This window comes from Nematostella vectensis, chromosome 9, assembly GCF_932526225.1.
Source record: "Nematostella vectensis chromosome 9, jaNemVect1.1, whole genome shotgun sequence".
In the NCBI taxonomy this organism is placed as follows: domain Eukaryota; kingdom Metazoa; phylum Cnidaria; class Anthozoa; order Actiniaria; family Edwardsiidae; genus Nematostella; species Nematostella vectensis.
Genome location: NC_064042.1, coordinates 3329003 through 3349976, shown reverse-complemented (window position 1 = coordinate 3349976; position 20974 = coordinate 3329003). Strand labels below are relative to the sequence as shown.

Below are 20974 nucleotides of genomic sequence, written 5' to 3'. Positions count from 1 at the left end.
AAATGAATTCTCAAATAAGAAACTTGGCTAATAAACAAAGCAACCCAACGGCCGCAAGAAACATTTAGAAAAAAAACCCTCCCGCAGTCAGCAGTCAAATATCAAATAGTCGGTCCCTTACTTGAATTCAAGTGATCATTATTTTATATTATTTATATCTATATATGATATAGATATAGGATTAGCAGACCGCTCTTACCTGAACCTGAAAGACCTCTTTGGTAGTAGCCTTCAAACTAAGACATTCAGCCGTAAAACCACTGCTGCTGTAGGTAGGTACATTTGTTCTTTGTGCGAGCGGATATGGATTTAAAGCTCATAACGACTATCTGGAAGGTTATCAAGGTTTGTGGTATAAACCTGACGGATCCGCATTTCGGGGTATGATAATTAAAACAGATATCGCAAGTCACAATTCAAACTCGTAAAAGACACTTGGTGCCGTTATCAGAGGATTTTTAGGTTTAACGGAATTTCTCCCTTTCCTGGTAACAACTTTTTTAGTTTTCAAAATTAATATATAAAAAAGCGTATCAACCACCAATTCGAAAATTTCGAGTATTTTTCAAGTATTTTTTCTTTATTTTGCGATTCTATTCCAATGTCCGCAAGTCACATGATATATAAGTGCCTGAGTACACACAAGAAGGTCAGAGGTAACCATGGCCTCGTGCGAATTTCGCCGAAACCGGCCAACATGGCTGGTATGACTGCTCTTATTTTCTTAGTACAAGTTTGATTTAAGCCACAAACAGTGCTTTTATCGTCTTCCTACTCATCAGCACCCTTGTGCGCACGCTGAAAAGGAGCGGCACGCGGCCAAACACATCAAGATGGCGACAAATTTTAACTTATTATATGGCTACGATAGTACGCGCGCTGTGATTGGCTTATTGGTCTGTTAGTCGTGACATTCCCGTATTGCCCTATGAAAAAAATTCACAATCTTCTTTTCTTAAATTTTTTTCCGCCTTCAAACTGCAAAATGAGTGACAGCGAACATTCAAGTAAGCGAATTCTAACACCCAGAAGAAGCAGAAATGGTTGGTTGGCGGGCCGTCTTTTCCGTATCCGGAGCGGGACATTTTGAGCTTTTTTGTGTTGTTTTGTTCGGCTGCACGAAAAGTCTATTTAAGAAAAAAGTACTACCTGTTATTTGTAAATGCAATATTTCCATCAAATCATAAAGCAGCACAAAGCGATCGGTCTTTTTATTTTGCTTCAGAAGTTTGTTCCCTACATACCGTGGAGTTTTCGAACTGAACAGTGGTCCATTCATGCAGTAAAGACTGACATCTGGATCAGCTTCACCTATGATAAAACCTGTAGCTTCCAAAAGGTGCAGATAGAAAGAAAATAGCCCGAAAAGTCGTCCAATTACTTGTTGTTAAATCTTTTCCACTCATTTACATTTTTTATTTGGAAGCGCGCGAGTGTTTCTTGTTTTCCCGCCTTTTTGAAATCGATCGATAAGCTAATAGATATTCGCGCGAAAGTTGATTTGTTTTCTTGTCATTTTTAATTTAAAAAGCCATATAATAAACAACTTACTAACCTCGACCGTTCGGTCATATTGGAAAATACCTCGCAAAGCCTCGGTCGATACGCCAAAGCCTCAGTTTGATATTTCCCGGCATGACCTCACTCTTGGTTAGTAAGTAGTTAATAAGGCATCGCCTTTTCTTCGCTACAAAATTGACTTAACGTCTGCGAATCGCATTCGCATTTGGAAGAGATCTAAGTCACGGTACCCCTCCCTCCCCCCCCCCCCTCCCCCCCGGGTAGTTCCTTAGACGTGTTGCGAGCCCTCAATAGGGACGTGTTAAAAAGGCACGGATTCAATGCATAAACATGTATACATATCGAACAGTTTTATTTATTAAATTTTATACAGAAAATAAATTTATTTCTCATGTGCATTATATAGCTTTTAAATGAATATATTTGTGTGAAAAACATTTTAGGCCATAACGGACGCCGCGCATGCACGAAGAATAATATGTGAAGAAAGCATAAACAAGTAAGACAAAAATGCTTATAAATGTAGACTTTTCATTCAATATGACTGTTATTAGATTGTTTTTCATATTCTTATTATTAAGCTTTAATTCCAGCCAACCTCAGGCATTGTGGTCATACGTTGTAGTCCTCCTCCGTAACTGCGAGCTAAGAAACTCAAGTCATGCAAATAGAACAAAAAAAACTAAGAAATAAGAGATACAAGAATAACACATTAGAAAGAAAAGAACTGAAAGTGAAAAAAAAAGGAAAGAAGCTAGGTGGAGCTAAAAAAACGGAATTCAACATTTACAATTATTTCAAAAAGTAAATGTAAATGCAAATGCGGAAGTCATGCTCCGAGTGAAATTAATGTCATAAGTACATTGACACAATTCTCATAACATCCTACAACTTAATCGAAGCAGCAAACAAATACCCATGCTAAGAGGTTTGGAGTTTTTGCAGTAGATCGATGAAGACGTTAATGCTTGCTCACTTTGCTTGCTAGGGTGGAAATCACTTGAGTTGTAAAAGTGCAGCATATTAATGAACGCACAAGGCCCATACAAGGTGCCGGAGATCACATTTCAAGGCCCTCTGAGGAATGTTTGGTTGTAGTCGGAATGAAGATGACGGTCTATCTTTTCCGTGGTGACACAGCTTTACAACTATGTGAATGTAAATACCATTACATGAAACTCTTCTTCGTGATGAGGGTAGGCAAATAAGGGCTCCCTCATTGTATCCTAACCTAGGGCGTTCCCTACTATCAAGGATTCATAAAACCGCATAGAATAGCATTCAACAACACATCCTTATTTTGCTTTCAACTTCAGTTAGCCATAAACACAATGAAACGTGCAATATGCGTCAATATCGCCCTGTGTTGCTGGCACTGCTAAGACAAGGAAATATCGAAGTCTTTGGAACAAGTTGATCTCTTCATTCACTATACATTCAAATAATGAAATAAAACTTCGGAATCCTTGAGCCGTGCCTGCGGTGCTCATCCAGCCAGCGGTAAACCTTTTAAATTATTGAAACTTATCCCGCTAAAATACCGAACTCATTCGTTTATCCTTATTCTTCTTTCGGCCAGATCCGCGTAATCCAAAGCTTCGTCGGATCACGGAAGTTCTTTGAAGGAATCCGATCTGATTGCCTTCCTGTGTTTTATCAGTCTTTGTGTCTTCGGGCGATTCCTCGCGGATGAGATCAGCGCTTGATACTGGCGGGGGAAGCCGTAAAGTTGGGGACGGGGGAGACTTCATGAACTCCGATGCTGACCGCACAAACCTTTCTCTTCGCTCTGCAATAATCAAGAAGCACAGGGAATTTAGAACGTTCATTAACAAGTATAAACACTTTAAAAAGCCTCAGTCGTCTTTCGCCATCTTAGCAAAGTACCAAGTGCGGGAAAGCATCCATTGGCTGATTTGAGGAAGCTGTTTCGATATTTTTTATTGAATTTGGTGAATAAAAGCGGCAATGACACGACTGATTTTTAATGGAGAACGCAAAAAATATTTCAAAATTGTAAAAGCAGCGAGTCTTTGGAAGTTTCTTTGAGGGTATGACTGATATATTAGAGCGGATGGCCATAGCGCGGATTCTAATAGATTCTTTCGTCTATTTTATCGGTTGAGGCTTTTGTCGGCCCTGAAAAAGCATAAAATTTTCTTTTAGGTGGTTACTTCAAGGTAAATACTACCTGCTGCTCGTTCTTTCTTGCCCTTTATCGACGCGTTCGCGGCTCTCATGGCAGCACGGCGGGTAGGCTGTGGTATGACGAGCCCTGTTTGAGTTTCAACAAGAAGTTTTGGTCAAAATCTCTTTGAAACAGTATTGGTTATACCCATTGACATTTCTGGGGAAAGCTTCTGACAATTTTGATTTTTTGTTATTTAAATTTCTTTATTTATTTTCTTGCATTCTGCAAATAATGCAAGCATCGTTTAGTATTGATAGCACCAATCCGCTTGGCCAAAAACAATGGATACGTTAAACATCATGGCGTAAACCGAAATGAGAGTGCTGTTTCCAAGATGCTTGACACCAAGTTAATCCGTTACCCAATTGTTTGCAAGGATCATCGATCGTTGGAGTGTTGACTGGACAGAACAAGATGTCTGCCTTTTCCAGACATAATTATCCCAAAACATGGCTTTCACCTGGCTTTCCAAACAAGTCCTCCACACCCTTGTTTTGAAACAAGCATTTTGGAGCATGTTAATTAGTCGGAGCACAAAACAATTTTATCTAGTATGAGCCCGTCTACCAAGTTAAGCCGTGACACTCACCGAACTCGACGTCTTGTTTCACGCGTCTTCTCTCCTCAGTAAACGCAAGGCGCCAGCGCTCTTTTTGCTCAGCGGTCTTTGTGTACACGACGTACCATTTGTTCTTGGTTTCATTGTAGATCTTCCACGCGTTCACAAGTGGCTCATTCTTATAGCTCTCTGGAGGCGTCAAAATGCGTACATTAATAATGTTCAGCTACATTTTATTTAATGACTAAACGTCAAAACGATCAACGTAGGATTTTTCAGCTGTAAAAGAAAACAAAAACACAGGGGACAAAGAGCCCTCGTATTCTCGGATCCCTTTTCTCTTACGCACCCCACAAGCCATTTTAGTGCCACACTGACTGACTTACGATGGTAAGTTAGGTTGAGCAGCATGTATAGAAGGGTACCATTTGTTCCATTTAATGTGTGAGAAGCGTCCAGAGACTATGTAAAAAGCACTAGACAAAAAGGACATTTTACATTTCATGGTGCTTTTGAACATCGCTCTACCTTCTTTGTCTTCCACCCAGGTGACATGCGCAGAGTTCATGTCGATGCGACCTTTATAGGATAAACCATTCTTCCTGAGTATGTCCTGAAACATAAAGACTTTTCTTTTAACTAAGTCCGGAAACACAAAGACTGTATCACTGTAATCAGGGTCCTGGAGCACAAAGACTTGATGGTACTAAACAGGCGACTTGTAACAGGCGACTTGTACTAAGAAATCACGTAACTTTTTTAGTGGCAAACTCGGCCAAAATAAACACAGACATGGCTGCGGCTGTTTAGCCAAAGATCGTCAAAAATAAAATCTTTAAAAAAACCACCCCTTCTGACATCTCTGGCTGATTATCTTAGAGGGGTTGGATAGTTATTTGTCACCTAAAAACTCACATGGTGCAAATCGTATAGTTTTTTTTTACTTTATTATTCAGGGCCGTAGCAGGGGGTGGGGCACTGGGGGCAAGTGCCCCCTCCAAATATTTTCTTATTTTTTTTGTATTCTCCCCCCCCCCCCCCCAATATTTCGAGGCCTGCCACGGCACTGTTATTGTCATTCCGAAATGCAGGGTAGACTTAGAAAGTTACGCGAAACATTACTGGAGCATAAATTGGATTTAAAAAGCTCCTTGGTGTCTGACATTCAATATTTTGAGGAATTAAGCTAGTTAATAGTGAGATACACATGGCAATTGTAATTATTATGTAATTCATAGACAGCAGTAACTTTTTCAATATACCAAAGTTACCTTTTTGCAATAGATAAGCTGGTTGTCGAAGAGAAAGAAGACCCGTTCCTGTGAAGTCCCGAGGGAAATCTTGTGCACATCACCTGAGTGGATTAGCTCTGAACTACGCTCCAGCACATTTTCTCCCTGAAAATGAAAAGAAAAGAGACCCTTAAAAAAGCTTTTATCAGTTCTAGAGTATAACTCTAAATATTATATACGCACACATGCGAGATCAAAAAGGCAACGAATAGCGATTGTTAATAGCAATTATTCGTTCTTTTTAAATCTAGAAGGGGAAGGCAGCTATGAAATAGAGCCAATTGCGATGTTCTTAGCAAACAATACGTGAGAAATAAGCGGATTCTTCGCGGCAAATGAATCACTATTTTAGAAATCCTTTGTCCCTTGCACTTGCTACACGAACTACTCAAGATGCCGTCGTCAGTACAACTGAGCCTGCTGCGGTTCTTACTCCAGGGAGGGCGTTTATTATATATAGGGGGTCCTGTGTTATCTGTGCACGAAAGTGAGGCTTTGCCAGGTAGACGTTTCATTTACAGCCATCTCGAAAACTTTTAGCAACTATTCTCCATTTAACAACTGTTTTCCCCTTAGCAACTGTTTTTTTGTCCTTTCAACAAATCTAGATTTATCGAAAAACAAACGCGAGACAATTCAGACCTTACCTCCCAGCCCTCGATCGTGGCTTGCCACTTGGCGATCTTATAGATGTTTTCGACTTTTCGCTTGCGCTCGTTGATGAGTGACGCCACTTCCTTCATGGTGCGCAAGGCATCATGGACTGCATCGTAGTCTTTGTGTGTAGGGTATGTATGCTTTAGCAGCTCCTACAATCACAACAATGAGAATAAAAATCATTCTAACATTCCCAGGAGGGGATAGGGGGGGGGGGGAGGGGCAAAATACGTTCGACACCATATCCATGCTTTAATCGACTGTAGGGATTAAGCTTTTCCTGAAGATAGAGGAATTTTTAAACAGTTTTCAACTAACCATAAGGCTTGGGGAGCAAAACATTAATAAAGCTTCTACGTCACTCACCGCGAGCTGTAGCGGGTATTTGCAGATCTTTTGTACTGGCGTCAGAAGAAAGCCATCAAGAGATATGTTAATCATGTCCTGAAGAAGCCGACACGCCTGTATGAAGAAAAATGCTTGTGTCACAGTGTGAGAGGGTTGGTACAAAAGAATTCGTCAATCTTTCTCATATAGCGCGCTTAACAAGCATGGTATCACGGCTTTTAGACGCGCCCGGAGCTCTCACCTCAAAAAAATGCTTGTAATTGTTAGACTCACAGAGCGTCTTGAGCTCGGCGATGGCGTGCGGATGGTTATTACAGTATTCGGAGTATATCTGAAAGCCTTCCTTCTGCAGAAAATACAATAGAGCATACATAAATTTTCATACTCGCACGCATGTGTGCATGTTTGATAATACCATCGCCTGTATCAAAAACCGAAGCTTCCAAAGAACACCCTCCAAATCACAAAAACCCCAGCGTCGATATTTATGTTTACTAACAGAACCTTTTCCAGTCAAAATATCGCACGCCTCGTTACACACGTTTTAGAAACACCCTTTCGACCAGACATGGGTCGTTACCTATGTTTTCTAAGAATACACATCCGATCATAAAGTCGCAAGGCTTATCCTGTCGCAAAAATCGTTACTCATGTTTTCTAAGAGCACCCTTCCGATGAAAGCTGCGTCAAAAACCAATGTTTTCTAAAAACACCCTTCCGATCATAACATCGCAACATTGTTACTCACGTTTTCTAAGAACACCCTTCCGATCATACTGTCGCAAGGGTTGTCCTTGAGGTAGCAATCTTCGAGCTGTAGGAGCAGCTTCTGGTGAAATTCGTAGATCTGCTCAATGTTGGAGAAGAGAAGATATATCTGGTCTTCGGAGAACATGTCCACGCGCTTCTGTGCCTGACACAGGTAGCCCTAAAACAGGTCAAACCTTTTTAGGAGGCCAAGCTATTTTAGGAACAAACTTGCTTGGTTAGATACCGGTAGCCGGGAAACAGGTCCAATTAATCAAGTAACCAAGATTTGGCGTCAAACCCTAACCGCATCTAGGCGTGGCCCAATATTATAAATATCTACCAAGTGAGCAATGCTAGAAAGTCTGACATATGAAACGGCTATAGGCTACAGATATTCCATTGTACCTTACTTTCCTGCAGTGCCTTCAATCTCTTCATTTCTATGGGCGATTTAAACCCTGATACCTGAGAAATGGCTTTGCGGCTGTCTGCGTTTATAAGAGACCAACCCGGCAAAATGTCGATGTGCAATTTGCAATCAAATATTTTTATCAGGAAATGCCTTATTTTCCATTTAACCAAAATGATGGAAAAAATAACGAGGAAGTGGTATTTACATTTTACACTTTGACTAGTGTCTAGCATGATATATCGAACAGCGATAATTTGTGCATGCGCACCTCGACTACGTCACTCAAGTTCTTGACATAGTCTTTCTCCGTATTGAGGATCTCGTTGACCACACGCGCCCGCACGTCATCCTTGGTCAGCAGCCCTTCGTTAGTCCCGCGCCTCGATCTGAAGGGAGGAATCAGCCGGTTCTCCTCATCCCCCAACGTTTGCGAAACTCGTACCTGTGGGAGGGAGAGGTAAGCATGCTTCAATTATTTGTTAAAAAATAAAATAAAACGCGAGAAAGCATGTGCAAGCTATTTAAGGTCATATCAAAGAAGTGTCCTCTTCAAACCAATTTACTTATAACATCAGGCAAGAAAAATATATAATTATTAGTCGAGTCCGATTACTATAGTACAAATACATGGATTGTCATTATGTGGTATAATTAGAGTAATTCAAGTAAGCCTTATTACTGAAATGAGCACCTCTAATGACTTGCATTAGGCTTCATAACTAGAAATGTATACATCACGCAATTAGATCTTAATCTTTCCCCGTAACGCACGATCTACACATGCGCACTATCAATGGCCAGCGTGTATACAGATTGAACATACTTACGCGGACAAAGGGGGCTGGGAACCACCCAACCTGGTCACGCACTTGTCCGAACCACCAATCAACATTAGTCATGCTGATGACAGTGATGACATCACCTGCCCGGAAGGTCAGCTCCTCGGGGTCCATGGTCACGTGATCCCACAGCGCCTCCGCGAACGCTTCCGGTACCTCCATGTCCTGTCAATCAAACCGGTAAAATGTTAGTCACGTGACTTTTAAATGAACATGGAAATCATGTTGTTGCTCGAACGTGACTAGAACCTTGAAATAAAAGACCGAATTTAATTTTTGGTGAATAATAAAAAGTGCAGCGTTTTAAAAATATCCGCGAGTCATTACAACAATGAAGTAATATATTCACTATTGTAACCAATATTACTCTAGAAACCAAGACTTTTATCGCAGAATGCTGTAACAAGCTAACCAAGTTATAACATATAAGCTATAACAAGCTAACCCTGAAATGCATAAACTAGCTCCAAAGCGGTCGCACCAAAAGCGGGCGACCCGTGGCGAGATTTTATCGAAGGGCAAAAAAGGTCAAGGGCGGCTTAAAGAATTCATATCTACATTACCAAAACTATAGCAGGGGACTTATTCTTTGTAATAAAAGTAAATTCGCGTATTAACGATTTGTCCCTTGGGATCACTTAACATGACGGGTCTTACACTATTGGTGTTTCGAACATACAAAAAAATCCTTGAAAGCTATGTAAAAAAGGTGTAAATTTTTAATAAATTTTACAAATTATCGGATCTATTATTTGACACCAAGAACTTATGCCTTCAAATGGGCGTCGCATACTAGTAACTTTACCCGTGATTGCATGAAATTAAAAAAAAAAAAATAAACTAAAAGTATAACACAGGGAAAAAGGAAGACAACTTTTCATGTTTTTTAAGCGCCACAATAACCCGAGGAATGTTTTTAGATTTTAGAGTAGCACATCGAAAAGACAGTTTAAAGGAGAGGGCATTATATATTTACGTCTAGTGTCTGGTAAAGGTTCATGCGAAACTAACAATTATAACATGTTATACCCTGGTGACAAACATTCATTACTTTAATGTACATAACCAGTGCTAACTAAAACAAAATTGGAGAAAGATGAAAAATAGATCGACATTAAAAGATTAGCTATAACACTGAATGTAAACAAACCCGTTTGGTTATTTACACAGAGATAGGGTAACAAAGACCCAGAACATAGAAAGAAAAAATATCTGAACAGAGAACGGCGGCGGAAACAATTTAATCGCTCAAAAAATGGCAATTATTCCCGTAATCAGAGAATAAAGAGATAATACGCAAATGCAAAGCCGCACGAATTCTAGAAGGTGTAACAATCAGCACAGTAGACACTACAAATATACTATATCTACCTGAAATTATTTACAAATTCGAAGTTGTAAACGTAAGCCTTTGTACATTTGTAATTAAGTTCTTTGGTACACATGTATTATCGCGTAAAATTATCGGCGATCTATGTGTAATTATGCATGCTCTTTGAAAAAGGCATTATATGACAGCGGGATAACAAAATCGACCCGTTAGTTTATACCAGCAAACCGCTGTTAGAGTTTGTGCTGTCTCGGATTTCCAATGTTTTGACAGGATTCACTGTGAGATGCTGCTACTTGCTGTTAGCGTATCGTTGCAAAGATCCAAGGAGTTTAGAGCCTCGGTACTATAAGGGATTAGCAATGTAAGAGTAAATCATCATTACTATGAAAATACATACCACCTCGGCAACCTTTAGCTCCGGTGGCGGACCGATAGGGTGGTAGGGTGATGCAGACCTTGACATTTTCAGCCAAAAATCGGCACCTTACGAAGCCACCTTACATTTCCAGAACACTATTGCCAAAGCATGACAACTCGTTGCTGGCCCAACAAGAGAACGAAGACGCATTTGCATACGAAACACGTGACCTTCCACACAGCAGGGCAATAACAATAAAAACAAAACAGCAGGGATTTAGCCTTTGGTCGCGTAAAGCCGTCGCCAGAAGAAAGGCGCGATTGTAGTTACACTAAACCTAAACGATCGTTTTCTAACTGTGCGCGAGGTAGAATTATGATATGTATCGCCGTGAATCACGTTCAACAACGAGATTGTATCGAGATTTGTACAGAATGCCACTTGTAATACAACAGGAAATGACTACAGTCAAGTAGCCTTCAACACGGATTAAGGATCAAGTTTGAAACTCCGGTTATGTATAGCACGATAGTCCACAACGTGACCTGAAATGCTTGAATGCAGAACTAAACAGAAGGGAAGAGTTTCTGATTAAAATGATTTCATAATTTATGAGCAGGGTTAAGGAGACCTTAATACCTTAATATGTTCCCTTGGAAAATCATTTGATGTTAACAAAACAGAGACAGGCGTCAAAACAAAAATCTACAAATGACAACCAAGTATTGTCACAGAGCTTACCCCCAAAGGATCTCGGTATCTTTAACCATTTCCGAATATAATAATCCTTTTAATACCACGTATTAAACCTCGAACACAGCTATTAACAACTGTAACCACTCGCCGCAGGGCACGGCAAAAATCCAAACACTCGGCATCTATTTAAACTGAATTAGCACAGCGCACGAATGCAAAGCTCTTCTAAGACGTTACCCATTAGCAAAGAAGGGTTCCGAAGAAGGTTTATGAAAGGGTAAAAGTGAAAGGTCGAAACTGTTGTGAAAACGAGGTCGGTACCCCCATTTTTTTATTACATTTTTTGAAAGCATTAACTTCAATATTGTTTATGCCAAGTTTTAAAAAATTCTGGGTTGTAGAACTATTTCAAGGGAATTACCTTAACTACGGGAGTATCATCAAAAGGTCGAAACTTCACGACTCTACCGTATAGAATCCAGAGACAAAATGACCCAGGGGGAGGGGTGTTATTCAGGGTAAAAGTGAAAGGGATGCTCGTCGGGAAATTTGAAAAATACTCCTAAAAACTACCTGCATGCAGAAAATTGCTGCCCTTTTGCCGGCCCCACTATCTCGCGTTCTTGTGGCGAATCTAGATGTACAGCAGTCTGCTCAACAGGCGCTAGTTGTGCGAAAAACGGAAAAGTCGAGCTTAGTAAGCCGAGCTGGAATAGCCGATCTTAGTTGCGCGAAAAAAAAAAAAAACGGAGGCGGGCAGATTTCTCGGAGCCAAGCGCCACAGGAATCCCAATAACCCGAAATCCCTATTTCCGAAAAAAAAAAAAACTGGAGAGCAGCCTGTATGCAGGCTAGATGCACAGTAAAGGAGTGATGCTTAGCCATAGCTCTAATGATAATCCTGACTTTGGTGCAGAACAACATAGAAAATATTCTATTTTTACCCGTATTTTCATGCCGGGAAGACGGGATTTGGGTTATAAGGAATGGGATTTTATTATTTCAGCCATCAGAAACGGGGACAGAATTGGGACAAACGGCCTTATGGAATGTCTAAATGACCAAAAAATAATTTTGTTTGGCCGAGGTTATCATAGTCAGTTGCTTTGCTCTCAAATAAAAACCTTGATTTCAAAGCTTTTGGGAAAAGGAAATATTCTGGTAATGTACCTCAAGGGTGAATGCTTATCAAAGTGTGCGAATAACTGTTGTTAGATCTGTAGTATACTTTATCACAAAACACTTTCAACGATTAGTACAACATACAGATCGTAAATTGTACAGTTGTACATCATTACATAGCGTGAACTAGTAGCGTGTGAGTAGCCTTGACATGTTATCATTTAATTAATATGATCGGAGCACATTTACATTCGCATGGGTAAACGAGCGGCAATACTGTATGTGATATGTGAGTACCTCAAAGTGTATTATCCCGGAGCATGTGATATGTGAGTACCTCAAAGTGTATTATCCCGGAGCATGTGATATGTGAGTACCTCAAAGTGTATTATCCCGAAGCATGTGATATGTGAGTACCTCAAAGTGTATTATCCCGGAGCAACCAGAGGCACGCCTAGCCTGCGAGCTCCGTCTCTCGCGCCGAGGCTCCATGTTCTAGAAGACTACATCGCCATACTCGTAGAACACTACATCGCCATGTTTGACCAGTCACTTTAATTACCTTACCCAAGATGAGTACTCCTTACCCACTTAGCACCCAGAGCTCCAACAACACAATCAGTAAACGAAGTCAGAAGCCATGCAAACCTACTATCCTATTTGATATAGATTGTTTAAGTGTTAATTAATAGAGATCTAAGTTAGGAAAAAGCTCGATTAATATGCAAGCAAAGACACAAATATTTGATACCGTTTGTTGATAACAATTTTATGATCGGCTATGTGAGTAAAATAACGAAATCCCTCTGACGCTTTTCAAAATGAAAATAGCAGAACCCGATGCAGCCTAAACAGTATTATTTGTCAACTTTTTAAGTAATGTTTTTGGCCATGAAAAGTATACTGTGATCTACTTTAAAGTAAGATTATTTCTTCAACATGAAACGCCGGATACAATGATATAAAAATTCAGAAATAATAGAATTAATAATAAATTAATAGAATTAATAATAGAAGTAATAATTTATGGCATTCGTAGTATAATATTATAATAGATGTGCAGTAATATATGAGATACTTGAGAAATGTTAAAAACGCAAATGCACACTACAAAACATTTGTCCTGCAAGATAGCAGCAGTAGCCACTAACATTACAGAAAAGTTAAAGCTTATTTCGTTAGCACTCTTGCAATATCTATAAACAACCGAATACTATGTTTGTACAAAGTGTTCAATTAATTAATGGTGCCCGTTTTCAATCAAGCAGAAACGTTTATTAAAGACTAGCGCGATCGGATAGAATTCTATCACGTTTTAAAGGGTCATTGTACAAAGGGTTTCACATTCATAAAAAGGGAAATTCTACAGACCTGCACATTGTCACCTAAACGCCCCCCCCCCCCCCCCCCCCTAAACAGACCTAGCAACCTAAGCTACCTCAGCAAACAAAGTTGACTCAAGACTCACAAACAGGCTCCTAAAATAGCAATTACAATAAAGTACGCATTGTTCCAAAGGGATTAAGTGCATTAGAGGTAATTGCACTGACGTTTTGCTCCATTTTCCGGCTTAGGAAACTGCGAAAAGAGTTCAGATAATGAAAAGGGTCACATTTTAGTGGTGTTTACCTTTGAGCTTTGACTTATGAAAACATTGCAATGGATGTGTTGTTTGCTTTAGGACAGGGGAGTACTTCAAGCAAGATCAAGACGCATTCAAACTCAAAGCACAATAAATGAAGCTTTCTGAGGAGGCGAATATATGAAGTTTATTGCTCTTGATCATAACTATGTAATGAATATAGTTCATAAGTATGTCACAGCCAACATTCTTATCGTTTCTCGTGGTTAGTATGAAATCAATTGTGGTCACATTTTCTCTTCACCACAGGGTAGTGACACAAATATTCGCAGATCTAAGGCCCAAGACAAACGCCTTTCTTTTCTTGTACCAAACGCTTATGAACCATGCATGTGTTTGCAGAGTTGCCCTTTGCTTAAATTTCCTCAAAACAGGGAAGAGATAAAATAGAGGTGGTACACATGTAACCTTAGGTTAGCATACCTATTTCTATACTATACACTACAGAAAAAAAACACCAGCAGTAGTTTTCTATATAGGAATACTCTTTCTCATTTTTGCATCGAAATATTCAGTTTCAAAAGGAGAAATTAAAATGTGGATGTATCATCAGCTTATGTTCATTTCTAAGCTATTATTATTAAAGGATTACAAAGTTTGAACTTCACATCGTGTTTTATGCTGAGCCAAAAAAGCAATCGTTAGTCCAATGTTAAAAGGGTGGTGAAGCCGTAAAAGGCATAAAACAACTGTAAAACAATATAAAACATCTAAGCCAAACATAATTAGGCAGATATCTATAGACAAGTTTATCGATAACAAAATAACAGCTTAAAATGACGTATCCAAGGTGATAATGACGTACTTGCAGAGTTAGTTCTACACACCGTTCTGTGTGCTAAAACACACATTACACAGGTCTGATCAAATCAATAACAGAGGCTCTCAAGGGGCTAGTGTTTGATATTGTTGACAGTGTGTATAGCGCGTTTGCTCTTTTCGTTTGTTATGGTCTGGGTGGCGTGGGAAAATGTCATCCCTACCTAAATATAAAAATCACTACTGGACTTTAGACCCCTGTGATTTCAAAATATGGCATTGCGCTCTTGTCTGTGGTGAAATTTGTGCGATACAAATTTAGCTTGCAAGCAATATATTTTAGTTAACAGTGGACAGCAAAAACACGTGACCTCAATTTACGGCAAAGATCACACCATGGCAAACGTTAAACCACTTTTCCTTACGAACACATGTTACTTAAATCACCCTGTGGCTTGAAAACCCCACCTTGCTCAATTTTGCTTCCCAAGTCATCCTGTCACGAGCGACCAAACTTCTGATGTTACTACCCCTCCCTTATGAACAAGATTACCCTATTAACTCACCTCCTCTGTCAGCTCCCGCCTTTGATTCAGCTCCTCGGAACGGTCAAAATTTAAATCACCTGTTGATTTCCCCAGCCTCTTCCTACGAAAACGCGTTGGACGTTCTGTACCCTTCACGGGAGCACAGTCGAGGCTTTCATGGTCGTCAAAATCCACAGGACTTCCAAACGAACCCTCATCAACACTAAGTGACCGACTAAAGCCATTAGAGGGTCCATTTAGTCCAGGCGTGGTGGGAGGACTAAGATACTTTGCCGACCCTAAGGATGACAAACTTTCCATGTCACTGGCGGATATGGTGGATTTGTTACTCGTCAGGGAATCACTACTGGCAAAAAGTTCTTCATTTCGCGACAAGGCCGATGAATCCAATGACAAGCTAAAATCATTACCAGACAGGCGTCTCCCAATTTCTCGAAGGTTCTCTTCTGGACTTTCCCCGTTTGGTACGGATTTACTATGGCGCATGCGCGCACGGCTAAGAACCGATTGCTTCTTCTTCATTATCTCATCGACGGCCATAGGCGATAATTCCTCAAGGCTTTGGATTCGTGGCCGTACAGAAGGAGGTTGACCACGAAATTTGTGTTCTCTGTTGTAGTTGTAGAACTTAGGGCTGTTATCGTTGCTGAGGGCTCGGCGTCGCTCACGCCATTCCTGCCTATCCTCCGTCGTGCTGCTGAGCCTTGGCGTCATCATGACGTCATCTGGCTCATCCTCCATCAGGCCTCTACCACTGAAGCGCGAGGGAAGGGAAGAACTTTGGACGACGTCAAAATCATTACAGAAAGATCCGTGTATCGCACGGCTCTTGTTTCTATCCGAGTCCCGCACTGGGTTGAGGTTACTTGGGATATCCCGGTTCTGAGAGCCCTCAATTGTCATGGAAACATCATCTGACACTTTCTGCTCGTCCCTTTCACTCGTTTGACATATCTTATCATGCTCATTTTCGAGCTTCCGTACTTTGGTTGTTTTGGAATCCGATGACACTTCCAGACTCCCAGTGCTGCGGTTCAGACTACGATTCCGTGATGTCAGTGATAGAGATCGCGCAATAAAATCATCAGTATTTGACGAGTCGCTAAGAACTAGAGAGTTCGAGTCTAAATCGGAATCATCGAGGCCATCCAGGCTGGAGTAACGATAAGACGAGTTTTCTTTCCGCGGTAAAGATTTTTCACCTTTCGCTGGATCATTTTCTATGCGATAAATCTCAGGGTTCGATTGCGTGGTTTTCAATGCGCGCACCCTCATAATTCCCCGATTAGTTTTACACATGTCTGTGCGCGTGGCTTTGCACCCTTTTAGTGACTCTTCACAGTAATCCGCGTCATCGTGATGCAAAGGGTTGATAGTCCTTTTGTTGCCTTCACTGTCGACAAGAGTTACACCAAGAATAGGAATGCTACTTGTACTAGTGTAAGAGCGCGTTGAGTAATCGTTGAAGCTCTTCTGATTACAACTCCAGTTACTGCGCCGCTTATCGACACTTGAAGTTCTTGATGGTATCTCACGGTCACTGATGTGGTAGTCCCGTAGATCATCCGCAGATAGAATATCCGACAATGATCGTCTCTCCCGTGACAACAAGCAAACAGAACGAGACATTTCACGAGCTATCTCATTCCTCAACTCCTGCTGAAATACAATGCTTTGAAACTCGCGTTTTCGTGAATTCCGTAACTCGCCTTCGCAACAAAAGGTCCTAGACTTTCCTTTTCTCGGTCTCCACTCACTCTTGGGACTTCGTGGATAAATTAATGAAGCCTTTGAACGCTTCAATGAATAGTATTTACTAGATAATCTGGGGCTTAATTCGGAATCTGAGAATGATTCACATGAAGAGTAATTAGGGTCACATTTCCATACAAACTTTTCTTCAGTAGATTCATGTGTCGAGTGGCGATCTTTCAGCTCCCAAACCTCCGAACTTTGTGAGTCCTTCCTGTTCCCACGCTCTGTGTTTATACTTTGTGCCCTAGATGGGCCACTCGAACGTTTAAACAAACTTGTAAGTACAATTAAGCTTTTTGGCCTATGGAGAGTCGTTCTACTGTTGTGTTCCGCCCGCCCTTGTGAATTATTCGTTGAACTTTGCTTTACGTGTCCATTCAGTCTGACAGCTGTCTCGTTCCTCTGTTGCAAACAAGAATTTTTCGACTCGATAATATTGTTATTGGAGCGCTGTTTTCTCCTCTCGAATGTTCTTTTAACGACTTCTCGCCTATCAATCATTGTTTTCTCATTCATAAGTTGACCATTAGCTGTTGGTTTAGCAAACACTTTACCCCGTCTCCCGTCAAGATCTGACACTGCGCCATGTTTTGCATTGCAACTTTCGCACCCAAAGTGACTTTTGTTGTCATTTCTCCGAGGTGACGAAGAGCCCGTTTGAGCATGCTTTCCCGCACAGTTCTCAGGGCTAAGCCGATCCGAAACCTTGGAATTAGTTTTCTGAGGGCTCCGCTTCTTCACTCTTATGGACTGCCTCATTGAATATTGCCAGCCTTTTAATCGGCATTTCCATGTCTGGGGACGAGTGCTCTTGTTTTCGTCAGTCGACATCGTCATATATATCGTCAAAAGGCGGCGATATTCTCTCTGCCACACGCGCTACGCACATCCAACGAGCTGTAATAACACCAACAATGTTATCATACAGATAAAGGGTGCTACTGATAAACGATTTAGATTAACGCGCGGTGTGTTTGAGGAAGGGGTGCGATACTAATATAAAAGTCCGTCAATAAAACTTCTAGGCTTTTCTGTCTCCCCTCTGTTACTTCCTTTTTGCAACAGAAAGGCCATATGAAAAAAACCTTTTTCGCTCAATATCAATTAGCGCAGAGCAAACCACTGCTAATTGAAAACATGTTCGTTCATGTTCCACAAACAACCTTTATCAAGAGAGGTTAACCTTGCAAATTGCCGCGTGATGAAAAGAAAATTGATTATTGTTGGATTGAGTTCAAAAATGCGATCAGGACTCTATTACCCATAATGCCTGGTAGCTAAACACATTCAACTCTCATCAAATCCAGCATTATCTCTCTGTTGGACGATTTCGCATTGACGGCACCAATCTTACATAATAACATTATTTTTCTTATCAACCTTTAAATCTTCACGAGCGAATTGTAAATGGTTTAATCATACACAATTCTTGAAACCTCTAACGCAGAGGATTTTTTAATGTATGTGCAGTGAAAGGTACATCGTTTGCATGATCACTTTGACTGCAGTACTGGAGAAAAATAAACGGGGAAAAGCCTTTTCTTAATTGTTGCTTATCCTAGACTTCAGATCGTAAATTGGATCATTGTTTTTCTCAAGAAAGGAGTGAGAAAATGATACCAATATATTTAATCTGTTGAAGACTATATCTGATAAAAGGGCGTCGCTCAAATTCCTGAAATAACTAATAAATAACTCTTCACGCAATTTCAAACAGCACAAAAACGAAAAATACCGCTGGCGTGTTCATAAACCTGAAATATCAAAGAACACTTCTGCGTTGTAGTCGACTTTTTTATTCATATTTAGCTGTCAAAGCAGACCACAAGATGTGACGCATACCAGCAGATAGAGGCTGTCTGGTGGTTTTCTTCCTGCGTTATAAAAAAGCAAGCAAGAGATCTCGGAACTACGCTCGCATCGCGTAGCAAACACCACCACCGCCATGACCACCGCCATGCACCACAGAAATCTCCTGTATATGCAGGCTATGTGGTAGGTAGAAGCTGTGACGTCACAGAAAGCAATCTCGTCCCAGACCCAACGTGCCGTCACTTTTCAAGTACTTAGCACAGGAAGCCCAGGCTGGTACAGAGTGTGAAAATACCGCATTCGTGACATTCGGATTGTAAACAGCACGGTCACACGCAAAAACACACAACAACAAAATATTAGTAATTTGTTATGACAGCAAATTTGCGTGTATTGGTATTGTACGTGCTGGATTTTATTCAACTCATAACAACAACAACAACATCAACAACAACAACAAAAGAAATATCAAAAGAAGAATCAAATGATTTTGAACAATGAGGAAGGGGGTGGTCCCCTGTCGCCGAGTGTGGTCTAAGAAATTTAAGAAGCCGCACAAGCTCACAATTCCAAATTTAATTTTTTTTTCAGAATTTGTTTGTAAATAAACCACTTGACAAGCTATCAAATTATCCGTGCAATCATCTATGTAGTTATCCAAGCTAAAAAGTTTCTAAACTGGCGTGATTCCTTTATCAGATTCATGGAAAGTATAATTAATATTAAAACCTTAATTCCCATACTTGAAAAGGAGGGTCAGGGGTTTATCAGTTGTTTATTAACGCTATGTCTTTCTTGGTAAATAAATTTGGGCTTCAGTTAATATAACACGATGTTCCGTTAGCAATATTGACGTTGTGATTGATGAACTAATTCAACACTAAGCAATAATTACTTTTTTACGGCTTTGAGAGAGCTTCGGATTTTTCCCACAGAACGGATGACCTCCACAGCAAAATATTCAGAAATGAATCACGACTATTATTAATGATTAAGAATTATCGAAACTCTGTGGAATAAAACCTCCCCTACTGATTCAAGAAGATAAACAAATAATGGTCCAAACTCTTGAATATTCTGAATAATCTAAATTCACGGCTCATGGTACAAAGTCTTTCCCAACACAACATTTCGTTAAACAAGCATGCGAAAGATTGCGAGAGAGATAAGAAGACAGCTTTTAAAAACATAGCATATTATCCCAAAATCCTTAAATCGAGAGAACAGTAATTTGCGAATGCGTGATTAGAACGATGGTTATATGGGCCTCGTAGGCCCGGTAAACATTGCTGAAAACTTTGTAAATAAGTGTCAAAAACATCTCATGCTAGACAGCTTGAATGCCTCTATACTATAAACTCTACCACCAAGGAATAGAATTAGGAACCCAAACACATGCCCCTCAAATTCAGTGTAAGGTTAATTTAGTGCTACAGTTCAGTTTTTGTAAGCCTTGTAAGAACTTTAGGAGAATTCAAATAAAATTTATTTTACTTACCTGAATAAACTAACGTCCCGCGATTTCATGTTCACGAAAAGCATCCATATACGCTCACAATTTCCATATTCTTAGAATAATGGCTGAGACTCTGTAAAGAAAATGCTGGTATCTTAATATCAGCAATTATTCTATAGAGCAAACGACCAGAACGATGGAGAACGATGGAACCAGCGAAGCATGTATGAGGAGTAGTGTGCGAAAAACTCACACGACTGGAATTAGTCATACAGGAAGTGACAACACAACACCGCCTATTGTTTAGAGATAATCGTCCCGATTCAAAATGAAAGCGATGTCGGAATAAACCACAAGCGAATATTTTGATAACTGGAAAGTATTTATGAGGAAAAACTCATGCTACTGGATCAAATCTCAACAGGAAATGTAATGTGAGTTTGTTTTTGCGCGGGCATATCTTTCACTACTCCCTGTAGGTGTGAATTGTAATAAGCTAAATCTGCTATAAAATGCATTGTTATCACCCAGTTATTTTATATCATGTTATTTTTTTATATTATGAGATTTTTTTGGAAGATCATTGAGAGAAATTATAACAATTTACACAAAAACAAATTATACAATATGTTGGGGGAAAACACGGATTTATTTTTATTTGTTATTTTAGCGTACTCCTGTAAGCGCATCTATCAATCAATCAGCAATTTGCCAATCGGCAACTGTCAACCTGTCAATTAAATTACTATCTGCAAGGGAGTGCCGAACTCTGAAAGCGCAATTTCTTTGAGAATATTTCTAAGGTCAGAAATTTGACAAGGTGGTAAATTACAGCCATTGAGAATGAAGAGAGCTGGAAATTAACCTTTTGGCCTGAAGCACAACAGGGGGAGAAGTATTTATAGCAGCTTTCGAGGGCTGTGG

General features: G+C 40.1%; 1 protein-coding gene across 1 annotated transcript; it reads right to left on the bottom strand.

Annotated features, from left to right (window-relative positions):
* Positions 1 to 1856: 1856 nt before the first annotated feature.
* On the bottom strand, positions 1857 to 20334 carry LOC5517295. The gene is made up of 13 exons (XM_032387280.2): positions 20093 to 20334; positions 15046 to 17679; positions 8558 to 8734; positions 7999 to 8172; positions 7317 to 7496; positions 6810 to 6914; positions 6587 to 6682; positions 6211 to 6372; positions 5543 to 5668; positions 4800 to 4884; positions 4302 to 4460; positions 3713 to 3796; positions 1857 to 3310 (listed from the first exon to the last, which is right to left on the bottom strand). Exons 2-13 carry the CDS (start codon positions 17617 to 17619, stop codon positions 3054 to 3056), a joined length of 4179 nt encoding a protein of 1392 aa, XP_032243171.2. The 5' UTR covers positions 17620 to 17679; positions 20093 to 20334; the 3' UTR covers positions 1857 to 3053.
* Between the last annotated feature and the right edge of the window lie 640 nt (positions 20335 to 20974).

Coding starts and splice junctions, on each gene's coding strand:
- LOC5517295 (XM_032387280.2), bottom strand. CDS start 17,619: ATGACGATGTCGACTGACGAAAACAAGAGCACTCGTCCCCAGACATGG. Junction 6,683..6,809: donor ATTACAAGCATTTTTTTGAG/GTGAGAGCTCCG, acceptor TTCTTCATACAG/GCGTGTCGGCTTCTTCAGGA. Junction 4,885..5,542: donor AGCTTATCTATTGCAAAAAG/GTAACTTTGGTA, acceptor TTTATGTTTCAG/GACATACTCAGGAAGAATGG.